This window comes from the organism of the source record quoted next, unplaced genomic scaffold, assembly GCF_019419815.1.
Source record: "Pyrus x bretschneideri cultivar Hongxiangsu unplaced genomic scaffold, Pyrus_bretschneideri_v1 Contig3, whole genome shotgun sequence".
NCBI classification, from domain to species: domain Eukaryota; kingdom Viridiplantae; phylum Streptophyta; class Magnoliopsida; order Rosales; family Rosaceae; genus Pyrus; species Pyrus x bretschneideri.
Genome location: NW_025999612.1, coordinates 8,696,734 through 8,711,888, shown reverse-complemented (window position 1 = coordinate 8,711,888; position 15,155 = coordinate 8,696,734). Strand labels below are relative to the sequence as shown.

At 36.6% G+C, this 15,155-nt stretch overlaps 1 protein-coding gene and 1 long non-coding RNA gene across 7 annotated transcripts; one reads left to right on the top strand and one right to left on the bottom strand.

The window, feature by feature from the left end:
• Positions 1–304: 304 nt before the first annotated feature.
• On the bottom strand, positions 305–9,423 carry LOC103929113. 6 transcript variants are annotated; one of them, XR_007260170.1, is made up of 4 exons: positions 9,272–9,423; positions 7,812–8,319; positions 5,841–5,916; positions 5,366–5,735 (listed from the first exon to the last, which is right to left on the bottom strand). XR_007260170.1 is itself a non-coding variant. In XM_048589371.1 (2 exons), the coding sequence occupies exons 1-2, from the start codon at positions 9,351–9,353 to the stop codon at positions 464–466; spliced, it is 552 nt and encodes a 183-aa protein (XP_048445328.1). In that variant the 5' UTR covers positions 9,354–9,422; the 3' UTR covers positions 305–463. The 6 variants fall into 6 exon arrangements, 3 of the variants coding, with proteins under 3 accessions (XP_048445328.1, XP_009336539.2, XP_009336535.2); XR_007260169.1 differs by lacking the exon at positions 5,841–5,916; XR_665772.3 differs by lacking the exons at positions 5,366–5,735; positions 5,841–5,916 and adding an exon at positions 7,141–7,583.
• On the top strand, positions 393–7,989 carry LOC125479676. The gene is made up of 2 exons (XR_007260171.1): positions 393–502; positions 7,888–7,989. It is a non-coding gene; the product is annotated as an uncharacterized LOC125479676 (long non-coding RNA).
• Positions 9,424–15,155: the final 5,732 nt, after the last annotated feature.

Below are 15,155 nucleotides of genomic sequence, written 5' to 3'. Positions count from 1 at the left end.
TTAAAAAAAAAATGTCCAAAAAAAAAGTAGGCTGGTAAAAAAAAAAAAAAATCATCCAAAAACAAAATAGGCTGGGCGAAAAATATCCTCAAAAAAAAAAAAAAAAAAAAAAAAGTGGGCTGGCTGGAGATGGTCAGCTTGCTAGCCTGATTGGCTGGTTTTGGTCCCATAGGATCCACAAGCCCTTTGGCCTAACCCTCAGTTGGATACGGTTTTTGTGTCAGTTCAAGCTATTTTCGACCCTACGACCCTCAAGCTATTTTCGACCCTATGACCCTTGCGAAGATGGCTTGAAGAAGGAAAAGATAACAACTGAAGAGATAGTTGAAGAGGTAGGAAATGTAGATGAAGTCCCAAACTCTGTTGCAGAAGAAAAAGATAACAACATATATGTAACCTAAAGCACTAAAATGAAATGGTAATTCAAAAGCTGCAGCACACGTGCACCCAGTCCTCCTCAGCTTCAGCAATCAGCAAGTGGTCTATGACCGAGGAAACAGAGGTGCCAGGGCGCATCCCCTCCATTTTCCTCAAGTAGTTTTTTAAAATGCGGGCAGTCATTAAGCATGTGGGTACCAATCTCATGACAATAAACACACTCAAGGCGAACAGCACGACCACGCTCTACTACATAGCCCTTGCCAACCTGAGTAACGCCTTTTGGGAGCCGTTTCCTCCAGGGGCACATATCATACCAGTGGTCAGGCTTAGAGCAAATTTCACAACTAGACGGCATAGAGGAAAATGTGCCTGGCTTGTTTATGAGTTCATCAGCTAAGCAAGTGGGATTATTGTCCTCCTTGAGAAAAGTTGGAACAGTATCCTCCTCCTCAAGCTGGAATTGAGTCTGAGAGTCTTGAGCAGCCTCTACTTTTGTGAGATGAGTCGTTGGAGAGTCTTTAACAGAATCTATTTCTTTATTCTTACCTGCATCTGTGTTTTAGAGAAAAGCATTGATACATTAATCAGTGGCGAACCAAAGATTTAGCTCAAAAAAAAAAAAAAAAAAAACCAAATTAACTGAATATGTTTCAACAAATTATGAGAGTGAGGACATTCGTAACTTGAGACCACTTCAATATTAGAAAGAGAACAAACACTATACCAATAACTAATAACTGGTAAGAAACCTAAAATATGAAGTAAAAAATTTTGACCTTTCACAATTGATAGCATTTTTAACAAGTTAATTTACAATTATCCAATAATGCATTTTAGTTTTCAACGGTATAGATTTGTTTTATGTGAACGCACAAATATTAACCTATAGTCTTATTAGCCTACAAGCTGTATCAACTACATAGTTAAAGTTAACTCTTTGTATAACCAAGTGAGGGTATAAGCTAAGTAAGCCAGAACATCTGGGTTCAGGGCCTTACTTGTATTCTCGATCTCGCTCATTCAATCATCAAGTACTTTTTACTACTTCATGCTCAATTACGTTCTACACAGGTAATAAATAGCTACTTGAAATATTTCTGCACGAGTGGCCGGCCAGGCCAAATCAAACAGAACTGCGATACTTAATTGCTTGAGAAATGAGTATCTAGCTTAGCTACACAATTCGGTTTAAAATTCTACTCAGTAACTGGGAAAACCAATCAAAGTTGCAATACTTAATTGATTGTAAAATAAATCTCTAGCTATTAATAATTAAACACCGAAAAAAATTGGGACCCTAATTAAATTCCAGCACCGGAATCCTAAAAACATATGCAGCCGCAATTGAAATGCATGAAACCCTAATTAAACATAATGCTGCTGCTAATCTTCCTCCACACAAACCCTAAGAACAAAAATTGAAACAGATAATCGTCCTTCTCACAAACCCTATAAACTAAAATTGAAAAGCATACCGATACTAGGACTCTGAACCTCACCTCGGAGCTTCGTGGGTTGGGCCGGAATTGGACTCTCCCCCTCCGCGGGTTCTCCTGGTCCGCCTTCGAACCGGCGTTTCATGGTTTTGCGTTTGTCAGAGAGAGAGGGAGAGAAGGGGGCACGAGTTTGGGTTTGGCGACAACTTTTGTTTATTTTAGTGAAATAGTTTTGGGGATAGTTAAACGTTCAGGGATTTGACTATAATACCCTTCACACTTAACAGATTATGCTTTCTTTTCCTTAGTTTCTATTTATTTATTTACTTATTTTGCGTGTAAAAATAATCATTGACCGTTTGTCAATTCAGAAAATTCTCAAACGCACAAAATGCGTGTCTTGTGCTTTTTTTTGGGTACATCGCATTTTATCTCCTTAGGTTTCGGTGCAATTACAATTTTATATAATATATTTAAAACATTTTAATTTTATATATTTATTATAATATTTATTTCAATTTCATATAACCTGTTACAAAGTCTGTTAAATTAACCGTTAAGTGATGACATAGCAAATATGAGATTCTCATTTATGCTGACGTGACTGCTACATTTATGTCACGTGACTAAACACTTAATAAAAAATTTAGAATTATTAAAATAATTAATTTCTTCCGTCCAAAACATAGTGTAAACTTTCGTTCTTCCTCGGTTAGGCTGCACATGAGTTTCATTGACCAAACTGTTCCGCTCTCTCTCCCCCTATGAACCTCTTATTCGCCTTAATCGTTGAACCCAATTTTTCCAATTCTTGCATTCCAACCTAGAAACCCAGTTTCCACCGACTCTTGAGATTGACGGCGATCACTCAACACAGAAAGGAACGCTCTCCAAATCGATTCCTAATTTCCCACGCTCTTTCAGTTTGGTTCTTCAATTGCCGTCGTTTGTTGTTGTGATTGAATTCATCTTTTACGAATTCCAATTCTTGTTTTTGTTTTCAATTGTTGTTGTGATTGAATTGGTATTCTCTTATTTGGGTTTGCAATTGTTTGGTTCGAGAGTGACAAAGTTGGGTGTTTTGGGTTGAATTTTGTTTACTATTTCAACTGTTTAATTTCGTGATTTGTTTTATGCCAATTCAAATTGACCGTGGATTTGATTGACTTGATTTAGTTCTTGCATCCAATTTATTAATTTTTTAATGTTCTTGAATTGTGCCAAGAAAATGTGGGTTTCGTAGGAATTTTGCCTAAATATTTGAGATATTGTAACTGGACCTCTAATTTTTGCAATTCTTTGATTATATGTTTGATGGGTAATTTGGTTTCGTATCGATATCAAAATGCTGCTTTGGTAGTAGACTGGAAAAGAAACCATACACCTTTAACTTAAGCTTTCGACGGGGTCTGCTAGCAAGTAGGCTAGAGTGGAAAAAAAACCATACACCTTCTAACTTTGACTATACGCTGACACCCAGTCCATTTAAAATATTAAATAATTTTTTTTATAAAATAATAAATTTAAAAATAGTTTTAATTTCGGATAGGATTTTTAACCAATCTCGTTACGCCACGTGTCATTATCCGAACGTATTATTTTGTGAACAGATTTCCGCTAAGATTTTCAACCAATCTCGACAAACCACGTGTCACTTCCTGTTTACAATAATTTATGCAAGATTTTGATAAGATTTTCAACCAATCTTGTCACGTCACGTGTTATTATCCGAACGTACTATTTTGTAGATAGATTTCTGATAAGATTTTCAACCAATCCCGACACGTCACGTGTCACTTCCTGTTTACAATAATTTTGCCAAGATTTAAATAAGATTTTCAACCAATCATGTAGTGTCACGTGGTATTGTCCAAAACCTCATCTTTTCTTTTTTTGTCCATATAAACCCTACATCCCTACATCCATCCTCACACTAAACTCAATCTTTTTTTTTTAGCTCATAATCCTTCTTTATCGTTTTCAAATCTTGAGTTCTTACAATGTCTTCTTCAAGGAGAGTGTATAAACAGTTGCAAGAGCAGTAGAAAAGGTTGTTGGCACAACAGGAAGAATTGGTCAATCTTGACGAAGGTGGAGAGTGGAGATGAGGCATATAAATTACATAAGAAATTACATAAGAAATTGCATAAGAAATTACATAAAAATTACATAAGAAATTAAATAAATTAAAATATTGATGTGGATTGAATGCATATAAATAAATAAAAATATCGTTACCTGATCCGCTAAACTTGTCCCATTATGCAAATTGCTGGAAGCATGAGAGATGACATTTTTCCAACAAGTAACGGATGCGTTGAGTTTTTTCCAACGACCTTGAAGACCTTGACTAGATCTAGCATCTTTTCCATGTACATCGCAAAACGCTTTCGTAATTTTACTCCACATTTCTCGCTTATCCATCTCATTACCCGTAATCGGGTCATGAATAGTGTGAACCCAACATTCACACAACGTAACATCTTCAATGAGCTTCTATGAAGTCATTTTTTCTCTCAAAGTGTACAAAATATTCAAATGTAGAAAGTGTAGAAAATATTGAAATGTGGTGTAAGGTGGAAGATGAGGGTTAGGTATTTATAGAAAAAATTAATTAATTTTTTAAAATTTTTCTGTATTTTTTTTTTTAAAATTCATAATTTTTAATAAATTTTAATGTTGTCAATTAATCTGGACCGTTAGATTTGAAAAATATTCAAATCCAAGAGCCAAGAGCTGCCATGTGGCCAACGGTCAAAATTCTGACCGTTGGGCCTTTTTTTTTTTTTGGTGAAAAAAACGTGGACCGTTGATCTGTGATCGGACAGTCCATTTTAAAAGTCAAACGTAAAATTTTTTTACCGTTGGAAATCCAATGACTTTGAGGAGGGCCACGTAGCCCTCATCCGGGTAAACACAAGTGGGCTGACAAGCGGGCCTTGCCGCCTGCACCCTTGTCTCCTACTCGCGCCTAGTCGGGAGTGTTATGCACGCGCCAGCCAAATAGGCCGGCTTCTGGGTCTGTCCGAAATAGGTTGGTCTGTTGCCTGGCTTGGGCTGGGTGCCAGACTATTTTGCGGGCTGGAGCACTTGGACAGGGTGCTGGTGCTGGCCTTTGTTTTGGACAGGGTGCTAGGCTATTCCACCTCCGATGGAACTACTCTAATGCAGGTAGTGGGATCCCTCACGTGCAGGCTAACGGAAAAGGACAGACGTTAAATTTTGGAATAAATTTTAAAAAACTTTACTACAAGATTTTAAATCTGAATTTTCTTACCATATCATCCAAATACCTTATGACCACTAAAATCATTTATCTGATTTGGCCCATTTAATTATTTTAAAACTTGTTAAAAAAAAAGGGTAAAATGAGTGTTTTCTTAAAATAGTATTGATGGATGAGAGTCAATCAATTGGGTCTTTTTCCGCGTATTTAATTTGAATTTGTCTTTTAGTCTAAAACTGCACTAAAACGGAAGAGGTTTTGAACTCGGATACAATAAGATTAATACGAAGAGGCCCTAGTCACAGAGGCAATCGATCACATGTGCACAAACAAAATAAATATTGATTCATATGAAAAAAAACAGTTTGTCACTACTTATCAAAGCATCCAAAAGCAAAACAAGGATATCTGAGCACTCCTCTCTTTTCCCCATTTTACATAAAACACAGCATCAGCGAAGCAATTATAAACCTTCCTAATCGAGTCGCCAGCTCTCACTTCGATTGTTTGGTTTTCTCAGCCATACACACACTCTTTCTCTTCTACCCCAACACTCACAGATATCGATTCGTCTCTTCCCCAAGTTCTGATTTTTAAGCCGCACCGCACCATCCTTTATCCTGTCTCTTGACATCACGATTCCGCTATATTCGGTCCCCCATCTTTGTTCCAGATTCAGCAAGAGGTATAATCTGGCAGATTGAAACTTGTTACTTTCACTTGATACACGTCCTAATATTCATATTGAACAAAAATGCCTAAGAGAAACTAAAGATATAGTCAAAAGCTACTCTTACTCGAGGATGAATAAGAGTAGCCATGCCTGGAGAAAGTATGTAAAAGTTTACTTCCACCAACCAAAAGAGCACAAACCTGCAAAAACTAGAACTTGTTTTTAGAAAAATAAAATAAAAAAAAACTTTATGAGGCACTTTCACATATATGTCGATCTCATATCTGTCATCACTCGATTTAACATACAAGCATGAAAATTAAATACGCAAGTACTAACAGACCTCTCCATCACGAAGATCTGTCCGTATTTGAGAATTCCAAAAACCCCAACAGACATATATAGAGTGAAAGAACACAATAACCCTAATGACACCTTAACTTGCATATCATAAGTCAAGAAATTAGTTTCCCTTAGGTGATGACAAGCATAGGTAGAGAGGTCCTATGAATATGCCAAAATATGTGATACCTCAATACAACAGAAAAAGAATATCTAAGCCTGAAATGCTCTGGACACTTGCATCATACTAAGTCCAATCGGATGGCAGGTATTCAACAAGTTTTTCCTTTAACAGAAGGAAAAAAAAAAAATTACATAGAAAAAAATATAATCTATTTGTAAGATGAACGTTATTAGCAGGACCAGTTGGAGTGTACATGGAAGTTATTGAGATTAAAAGAGTACAAAAGCATGTATCAAAATTAAAAAACAACAATAACTTTTAAAATAAATAAACAACTAGTGTATGCCCACACACAGAGTGTGTGTGAAATGTCTCATTTTTGTTTTTAAAATTGAAGGAAAGAGGAAGATAGTGAAAGAGAATGTGGGAGTAAGGAGCGATGGAGGGAGGTTTTTTTTTTTTTTTTTTTAATTTTTAAAATTAAAAATGTTTAAATCATTTGTAAGTGATGCTTAAACAAAAAACAGCAAAATTATGTTTTATGAAATTACATTACTACCCTTAACTTTTTTGTTATGATAGAAAACTAAATAATTTTTTCACGTCTTTTAGTTGACAAAGAGAGTTCTATTATAATATGGAGTTTAGATAAGCGAATCATATCTACATGAACTGAGAATAAGTTGTATCAACTACATAGTTAAAGTTAACAATTTGTATAACCAAGTGAGGGGATAAGCTAAGTAAGCCAGAACACCTGGGTTCAGCCGTTCAGGCCCCCTTGTATTCTCGATCTCGCTCTTTCAATCGTCAAGTTCTTATTACTAACACTTATACTTCATGCTCAATTACGTTCTACACAAGTAATAAATAGTTACTTGTTCTACACGAGTGGCCGGCCTGCCAAATCACAAAACTTTTGTTAGTTCTAGAAACCTGATAAAATCGAAAGCTAGACTTGTTGATCAAGGAAAGCTACACTCATTGATCAGTACTCAAACTCGAGGATGAGTAAGAGTAGCATTGTTCCATATATTGGAAAAAAAAGAAATGTGACAGTTCCAAGCGAAATGCTGAAGATCTGTGTAATTGTGCGAAAAAATGTTTGGGAAAATTTCAAGGGTTGATGAAATGCTTGTTTCGAGGCAGAAAAAGAATGAAAATATGCTGGTTTCATATGTGTTGCTGCCTCCCTCAGCTCTCCAGAGCTATACCCCAATGGACAAACTTTGCAAGAGGAAACATTCGCTGCCGAATGATGTGGACTATTACATTGAACTTTTCTAGTTGAATTTGTTTGCATGTTTGACCTTTTGTAACATGGCAAGCCACTGTTGGTCCACTCCTTTCGGACACATTGTAGTACAAAAACATCATCCTTGTCTGAAAATTTGATTTGCCCTGCTCGTAATGAAAAATAATGAACGAAGAGAAAGAAGAAACAAAAAATGCATATATTTTCCATACGACAATTTTTTGGGATCGCAGACATTATAAATTTTATGTAAGAGCTGATTTAATTAGATAGTTATTGAATATCTTCTTAATCAGCTAAATATGACCCTTATTTGATGACAACAATAAAAAAAAATTGCACATTTTTCTATACCATATGTAAAACCGACTCACTTGAAAACGCAGTCTATTTTCATAGTCCTCCTCAGCTTCAGGAATCAGCAAGTGGTCTATGACCGAGGAAACAGAGGTGCAAGGGCGCATCCCCTCCATTTTCCTCAAGTAGTTTTTTAAAATGCGGGCAGTCATTAAGCATGTGGGTACCAATCTCATAACAATAAACACACTCAAGAAAAACAGCACGCCCCCACTTTACTACATAGCCCTTGCCAACCTGAGTTACGCCCTTTGGGAGCCGTTTCCTCCAGGGGCACATACCAGGAAAGTGTCCATACTCAGAGCAAATTGGACAAGTAGACGGCATAGAGGAAAATGTGCCTGGCTTGATTATGAGTTTAGGACGGGCTAGGCATGTGGGATTATTGTCCTCCTTGAGAAAAGATGGAAGAGTATTCTTCTCCTCAAGCTGGAGTTGAGTCTGAGAGTCTTGAGCAGCCTCTACTTTTGTGAGATGGGTCGTCGGAGTCTTTAACAGAAATTTTTTCTTTATTCTTATCTGCATCTGTGTTTTAGAGAAAATGTACAGATACATTAATTAGTGGCGGACCAAAGATTTAGCTCATGTGGGGCATAACAAAAAAAAAAAAAAAAAGAACTAAATATGTTTCAACAAATTATGAGAGTGAGGACATTCGTCACTTGAGACCACTTTAATATTAGAAAGAGAACACACACTGTACCAATACCTAATAACTGGTAAGATACCTAATATATGAAAGCAAAAAAAATTTGACCTTTCACAATTAATAGCATTTTTAATAAGTTAATTTACAATTCCCACTCTCACACTCTCAGAAATATGAAACACGTTTTCAATGGAGAACTGAAAAACTGCTACTCTCCCTATTCATACTATTCTCAAACACAACATCATAAAAGAAACGAGAAGCTCGTGAGGGAAGACGAAACTAAACGAATTGCAATCCCTATGTGGGTGGGTAATTCCTACAGGTATGTCTCAGACTTTCCTCCCGATAGTTCTTAAGGTTCTAAAAGCTCTGTAAGTTCTGCTTTAACTGTGTAAGTATTATCTTCCCAAGTTCTATAAGTTCTGCTTTAATTTTGTTGACAGGAGTTATAAGAATTTCGTGTTTCTGACATCTGAAGCAGCAAAAGCAGTCCTCAAGAAGACAGTGCGATACTTAATTGATTGAGAAATGAGTATCTAGCTTAGCTACACAATTCGGTTTAAAATTCATTGTAAATTAAATCTCTGGCTATTAATAATTAAACACTAAACAAAATTAGGCATCAAGTCAAGCAAAACCTTAAAAACAGGGTGCAGATTGCAACAAACATATGCAGCCGGAATTGAAATGCATGAAACCCTAATTAAACACAATGCTGCTGCCAATCTTCCCCTAAAAGCAAAAATTGAAACAGAGAATCGTCCCCTCACAAACCCTAAAACCTAAAATTGAACAGAATACCAATACTAGGAGTCCGAATCTCACCTCGGAGCTTTGTGGGTTGGGCCGGAATTGGATTCTCCCCCTCCGCGGATTCTCCTGGTCCGCCTTCAAATCGGCGTTTCATGGTTTTGTGTTTGCCACAGAGAGAGATGTTTGGCGACAATGTTTATATTTGTGAATAGTTTTGGGGATGTTTTCTTTTCCTTATTTCTATTTATTTTGCGTGTAAAATTAATCATGGGTAAATTACATTTTACCCCTCAAGTTTGGGGTCAATTGTAACTTCATACAATATTTTTAAAATATTTCAATTTCATACCTTTAGTTATATTTCTTTTCAGTTTCATACATCCGTTAAAAAATCTGTTAAGTTAATCGTTAAGTGATGACGTGACAAAAATAAAGTCTACATTTGTGTTGACATGGATGCCAACCTTGCACCTTTTGAATTAAAAATAATGAAAAAAGGATTAGTTAGTAAAAAAATCAATTTTGGTATAATTAAAAACTAATAAAATTGAAAAGAGGATCTAGGCAAAGCTTGCCCCAATAACCCCATCTTCTCCTCGACTCCATCCCATTTCCTATGTGCTTGTCTGCAACCAAAAATTTGATTCTTGGTTTGGGAAGCTTCTTTCGCCGCCGCCTCCTCCTTGATTCGACTCCATCCCCTTATGCATGTTCATCTCTAACAAGTCCATCAACGACATCATTACCGGCTTTGTCGTCCCCGACGCCGCACCCTGCATGGGACTACTTTCTATAAAGCACTTTAGGTCGCTCTACTACTTCCGTTTCTCCGAACGAAACGTTATTTCCTGTTTCTTCTCCCCCATCGTCGACTTTTTCCATCACAGACGATGCTGTCGCAGCAACCTCTTGCACTGCTACAGCTTCCCGTACTGACAACGATTCCTCCTTGTTCAGCGTCGCCGTCAATCACTATCTTAGCAAGTTTTTCGAAACCTCATCAGCTGCGAACCACACGGAGCTCTAGCACAAGAACATCAAGGCGGGGGTTGTCCACATCCACCTCGTTGGATGGAATCGAGGTGTTGGGGCTGAACCAGGTGGAGCCCCAGCGCCAGATTTGCCTCTCGCCCTACTAAGTCATGTCAAGATCAAACTCGGGAGTGACGGAACGGACCTAGCTACGAGCAAGCTGTGAGATCATAGATTCTGGTGGTGGTGATTGGAAGCGTATAAAAGTGTGAACTGATGAAGAGAACTAGATTATTAAGGATGGTGACCAAAAAAAAAAAAAAATTCCTTCACCAAGCTGCCCAGATCCTCTTTTTAAGTTTTTAATTATAAAAATTTGATTTTTATTAAATAATACTTTTCTATTATTTTTTATTCACATGGTGCAAAGTTGGCATCCATGTCAGCGCAAATGTGAACGCTACATTTGCCACATCATCATTTAACGGTTAACTTAATAGATTTTTTAACGGATGTAAGAAACCTAAGACCTTTCATTTTCAAGTGAAGAAGAAAACCAAAAGAAAACCTAGGGGTTTGTGCGGGTTGGTTTATGTCAGTTTGGGGTCAAAATTGCAAATTGAAACAAATCAATTGGATCTAAAACAGATAAGGTCGATTAACCAGCAATGGCAGGTCAATTTGGATCGTCTTTCGATTTGTGTGAAGACCAAAATACATAACAAATTTCTTTCCCAAAAACTACATAATGAAGCTCTAAGATGTGTGATAGCTCAAAGAAAAACATAAATGATGCAGCCCAAGAAGAGCACTAAAGAGCACTACCTTCTCCAAATGATGGCCCCTATTTTTCTCACACATTGTGTCTGCTTCTATCTCCCAAAATGGGAGAGCTGATTGCTCTTTTTCCAGATGGGAGATGCTAATGGCCTTCATAATTTCGTTCCTCTATGCTTTTTAGGCACATAAAGGTTGCCTTTCCTTTTTGATGTTTGCTTTTTGAATGAAAGGAAAATTGACTTTTAAACTAATCAAGTTTTGTTTTCATGCGGTGAGTACACAGTAACTCTTAAATACCTAATTATTTATATTACTATATATATTAATTATGACTAAAAAAATAAAATAAATATATTTGGGTTGGTTCGGTTAACCACATCCTAAGAATTTTGAAAACCACTTGTCAAAATAATTAAGGTCGGTACGATTCGGTTTAATCACCAAAAATTAAAAAACGAAAAAAAAAAAAAACAAACAGACTAAACCAAACCGCTAGTGCGGTTTTGGCAGTTTAGTCCTTTTTTTTTTTTTTTAATGCCCAGCCCTAAGAAAACCCACAAAATTTTGAAATATCCAAAAAAATAAAAAACAACACAAAAAGAATTTAAATAAAATGTGGAAAAGTATGAAGTAGTTGATGACTAAATTGCTATATTGTTTTTTGGTGAAATTCCATTTTGCCCCCTTAGATTTTGGTGCAATTGCAACCTTATACATTATCTTTAAAACGTTTCAATTTCATACATAAATTTGACTTTTATTGCAATTTCATACATTCGGTAATCATACCGTCAATTTAACTGTTAAATAATGACGCTACACTTATAAGGCCCACATTTTTGCTGACGTGAATTTCATTGACATCCCACATAGGAAAAAAAATTTCAAAAAAATTATGTTAGTATTTTTAAAACATTTAATAATGGGCCTCACCACTACTACAATTTACCTACAACATCATTCTTCCCCTCACGGCCTCACCTGTAACCAACCCGCCGCACCCCCCGCCCCACCCCAAAACAACCAGTAGCTAGAGATGATCAAACATCCCACCCCCAAAAAACCCATATTTGTTTTCAACACAAGAGGCAACCAAATATATATATATGATCTGAAGCAGATTACCCAGAAGAAAAAAAAAAAAGATGGAACCTACAGCCCCTTCCCCTACAAACATCACTGTCGCCCTCCCACCTAATCCCGGCGACCTCCTCCAACTCTTTATTATGTTTAAAACTAATTAGAAAAAGAGACAATTGTATGAGGTTTAAATGAAATATTAAAAAAAGTATGTGAATGAAATATTTTAAAGATGTATGAAATTGCAATTATACTCAAGCAAAAATTGGCAAAATGTAATTTACCCTTGTTTTTAAAATTTATATGCATTTAATTATTAGTGCTACTAGAAGACTAACCTCATTGTCCTATTTCCCTACCACATTATAATCTCACTCACTATAAAAATAAAAAAATAAAAAAAATTCTATTTTTCCACCCACTATTATTTCTAAAATAACCTTTATCACATCATCACACCATTATTATCCTCTTGAGAAATTTTATTTACACTCATTGATTCTCTTTCTACACTAATCTTATTATTTTTTATCTTGAAATTCTGAATGTGCCCAGTAATTCTCTCTTTACACTCAAAATGAAAAAGAATAACAAATAAAAATAAGAACTAAGAAACTCCTGCCACCCCATCTTTCCAACTTCCAACCACTCTCAATTTATACCCCTCTCCAACCCCCCACATCCACATTCCCTGCCACGCACAATGAAAACCCCAAATATCTCAACCATCACCATCCCCATCTAATCTTTCTTGTTTGTACATTCTCTCTTGCTGCTCAAGCATGCAGCAACTACAAGTATCAAGGCTTGCTTCTTTCTAGGTTTTTGCAATGGAAGTTCCATTCATAGTTGGATTCAGTTTGCATTAGAAAAGAGAGTTCAAACAATTGAGTTGGAGTTTTTCACTGACGGTTTTGCTAGCTTCCAACAATATGCATTTGCCCGCAAGCTATTACGTATTAGTATCAATGCAAATAATGAAATAAAAGGTCTATGTTGGAGCAGTTCTTGCATTATGCATGGGAGAACTTAATGAGTTTTGACAATCCAAGTCTACACTCTTGTAGACACATTCCCTGTTTCAAGTCCCTCAAAGTTCTTCATTGCGACAAATTAGAATGAGTAATGAAATTCTTGAATACCTTTTGTCTAACTATCCAGTCCTTGTATGACAAGTTAGAGTGAGTAATGCTTGAGATCTTTGGAGTTTTCGTTGTGGGTGGTAGGAGAGGCGGCAGTGGGGGCTTAGGGACGGGTAGAAATTAAGAGTGGTTGGGGTTTGGAGAGATGGGGTGGTCAAAATTTCTTAGTGTTGTAATTTTATTTTTTTTGTTCTTTTTCATTATGGGTGTAAAAAGCGATTTGTTAGGCACTTTCGGAATATCAAGATAAAAAAAAAAAAAAAAAAAAAAAAAAGATAAGTTGAATGTAAAAAGATGATAAATAAGTCTCAATAAAATTTCCCTTTATTCTTATCTTGTTTCCACCCCTAGTCTCTCTGAAACTTCCTTTAGCAGCAAAATGTGTTACTTTGGCAATCCAAAATCCCAGAATCGAATACCTTAATTAAACTTGTGAAAATCATGAATTTTAATAGACTAAGATTACCTTCAACTCAACAACGCCCATAGAAAATCAGTATCAGCGGACGTAAAGCATTCCATGATTCCTTAACAATTGATAGATACACACTTGCATCGAGAAAATCAAACGACGGAGGTCCAAGTAAAAGAGAAAATTCAGCAGGAAAATGAAGGAAACTAACCTGGAGAAAGGGGTAGTTTTTCAAAAATTGTCTAGTGCAAGTATGAGAGCACGAAAATGTAGACCGCATAAAAGAAGACTAGTAACCTTGCAGTTGTTCTTGTTCCACAAGCTATGAATCTCTAGATTCTGTATTACTGCAACAAATCACTTGCGCTTGTAGCAACTATCAACCAATGAAGTTCAAGGTCAAAAGAAAGAAATTAAAAAGTTGATTACCACTGTGATGACGCTCTCAATCTCCAAACCTTACAAAATCAATGGAAATTGAAATTTACGCTCCAAACGAGAAGAGACGTGACGTGGTCGAGAGGAGACGACTAGTCCTCTTGCCCTTCCTCCATCACCACAACTCTGTAGTGCTCCCCCTGATACTCTATGTTTCCAACCATAGCGGTCGGTGCAGAAGACGATAAGAGAAATGAAATGGAAGATGGAGAAGAACAGGGGAGTGAGAAACAGGGTCGCATAGAAAGTGGGAGATAAATGGGGGTAGGGGTTTAATAGTGTTTTTATAAAATGATGAACATGTTATTAATACGTTTATGTTGTATAATCGACGATGTGTGCAGTGAAATGAATAAAACAAGATACAAAATTTATGAGGTTCCTCTATAGTCAGTGTGACTGGAGCACGTCCTCAGAGCAACAGTGGTGTTTTCATTTATAATTTGGAATAATAGGAGTACAAAGATAATTCTCTCTATCTCTTATTTCTTCTTCTTCTCTTTTCTTTCTTTCTCTTCATTCCTTCCTCTCTCTACCATGTATCATCTCTTCCTTCTTAGCCTTTGAGCCGTATCACTTGGGTTTTATTGCTCTATTCCCTCATCTTCTTTTTATAGAAAAACTAGGAGCAATGGTGGCTCTTAGTAGAATGGCATCTTCTTAGTGGAGCCACCTAACATTCCACCACATTTGCCAGTCATCCACATTCAATGTTTTACAACACTCCCCCCTTGGATGGCCATAAGATGTAATGCCATTGTTGACTATCACTCTAATCATTTTCACTTGCTTTATCTGTCCCTAGGTAGAAGTGGTATGTTCTCTAGTTTTCCCCAGGTAGATGTGGCATCTTCTCTGGAAAACCTTAAAATCTTAATCTGTTTTTGGGTGCTCCCTTTGATGAGTTTCTCCCCCTGATTTCGAATTCTTTAAGCTGATGTTTCACCCAAAGATGGTATACCTTTTTCACTTGATTTACTTGTTGTTGACTTTTAACAGCTTGATCTTGAACTAGGTTGGAAGGTTTCTTGAAGGGCCGGCGAGGCTTGGTCTTCCATTCGCTCAGTCAGCCACCAATTTTCTCCTTTTGGATTATATGGGCTTATCGTTGATCCTTCTGCTTCAGTCTCTT

Coding starts and splice junctions, on each gene's coding strand:
- LOC103929113 (XM_009338260.3), bottom strand. CDS start 1,962: ATGAAACGCCGGTTCGAAGGCGGACCAGGAGAACCCGCGGAGGGGGAG. Junction 934..1,856: donor GGTTCAGAGTCCTAGTATCG/GTATGCTTTTCA, acceptor TCTAAAACACAG/ATGCAGGTAAGAATAAAGAA.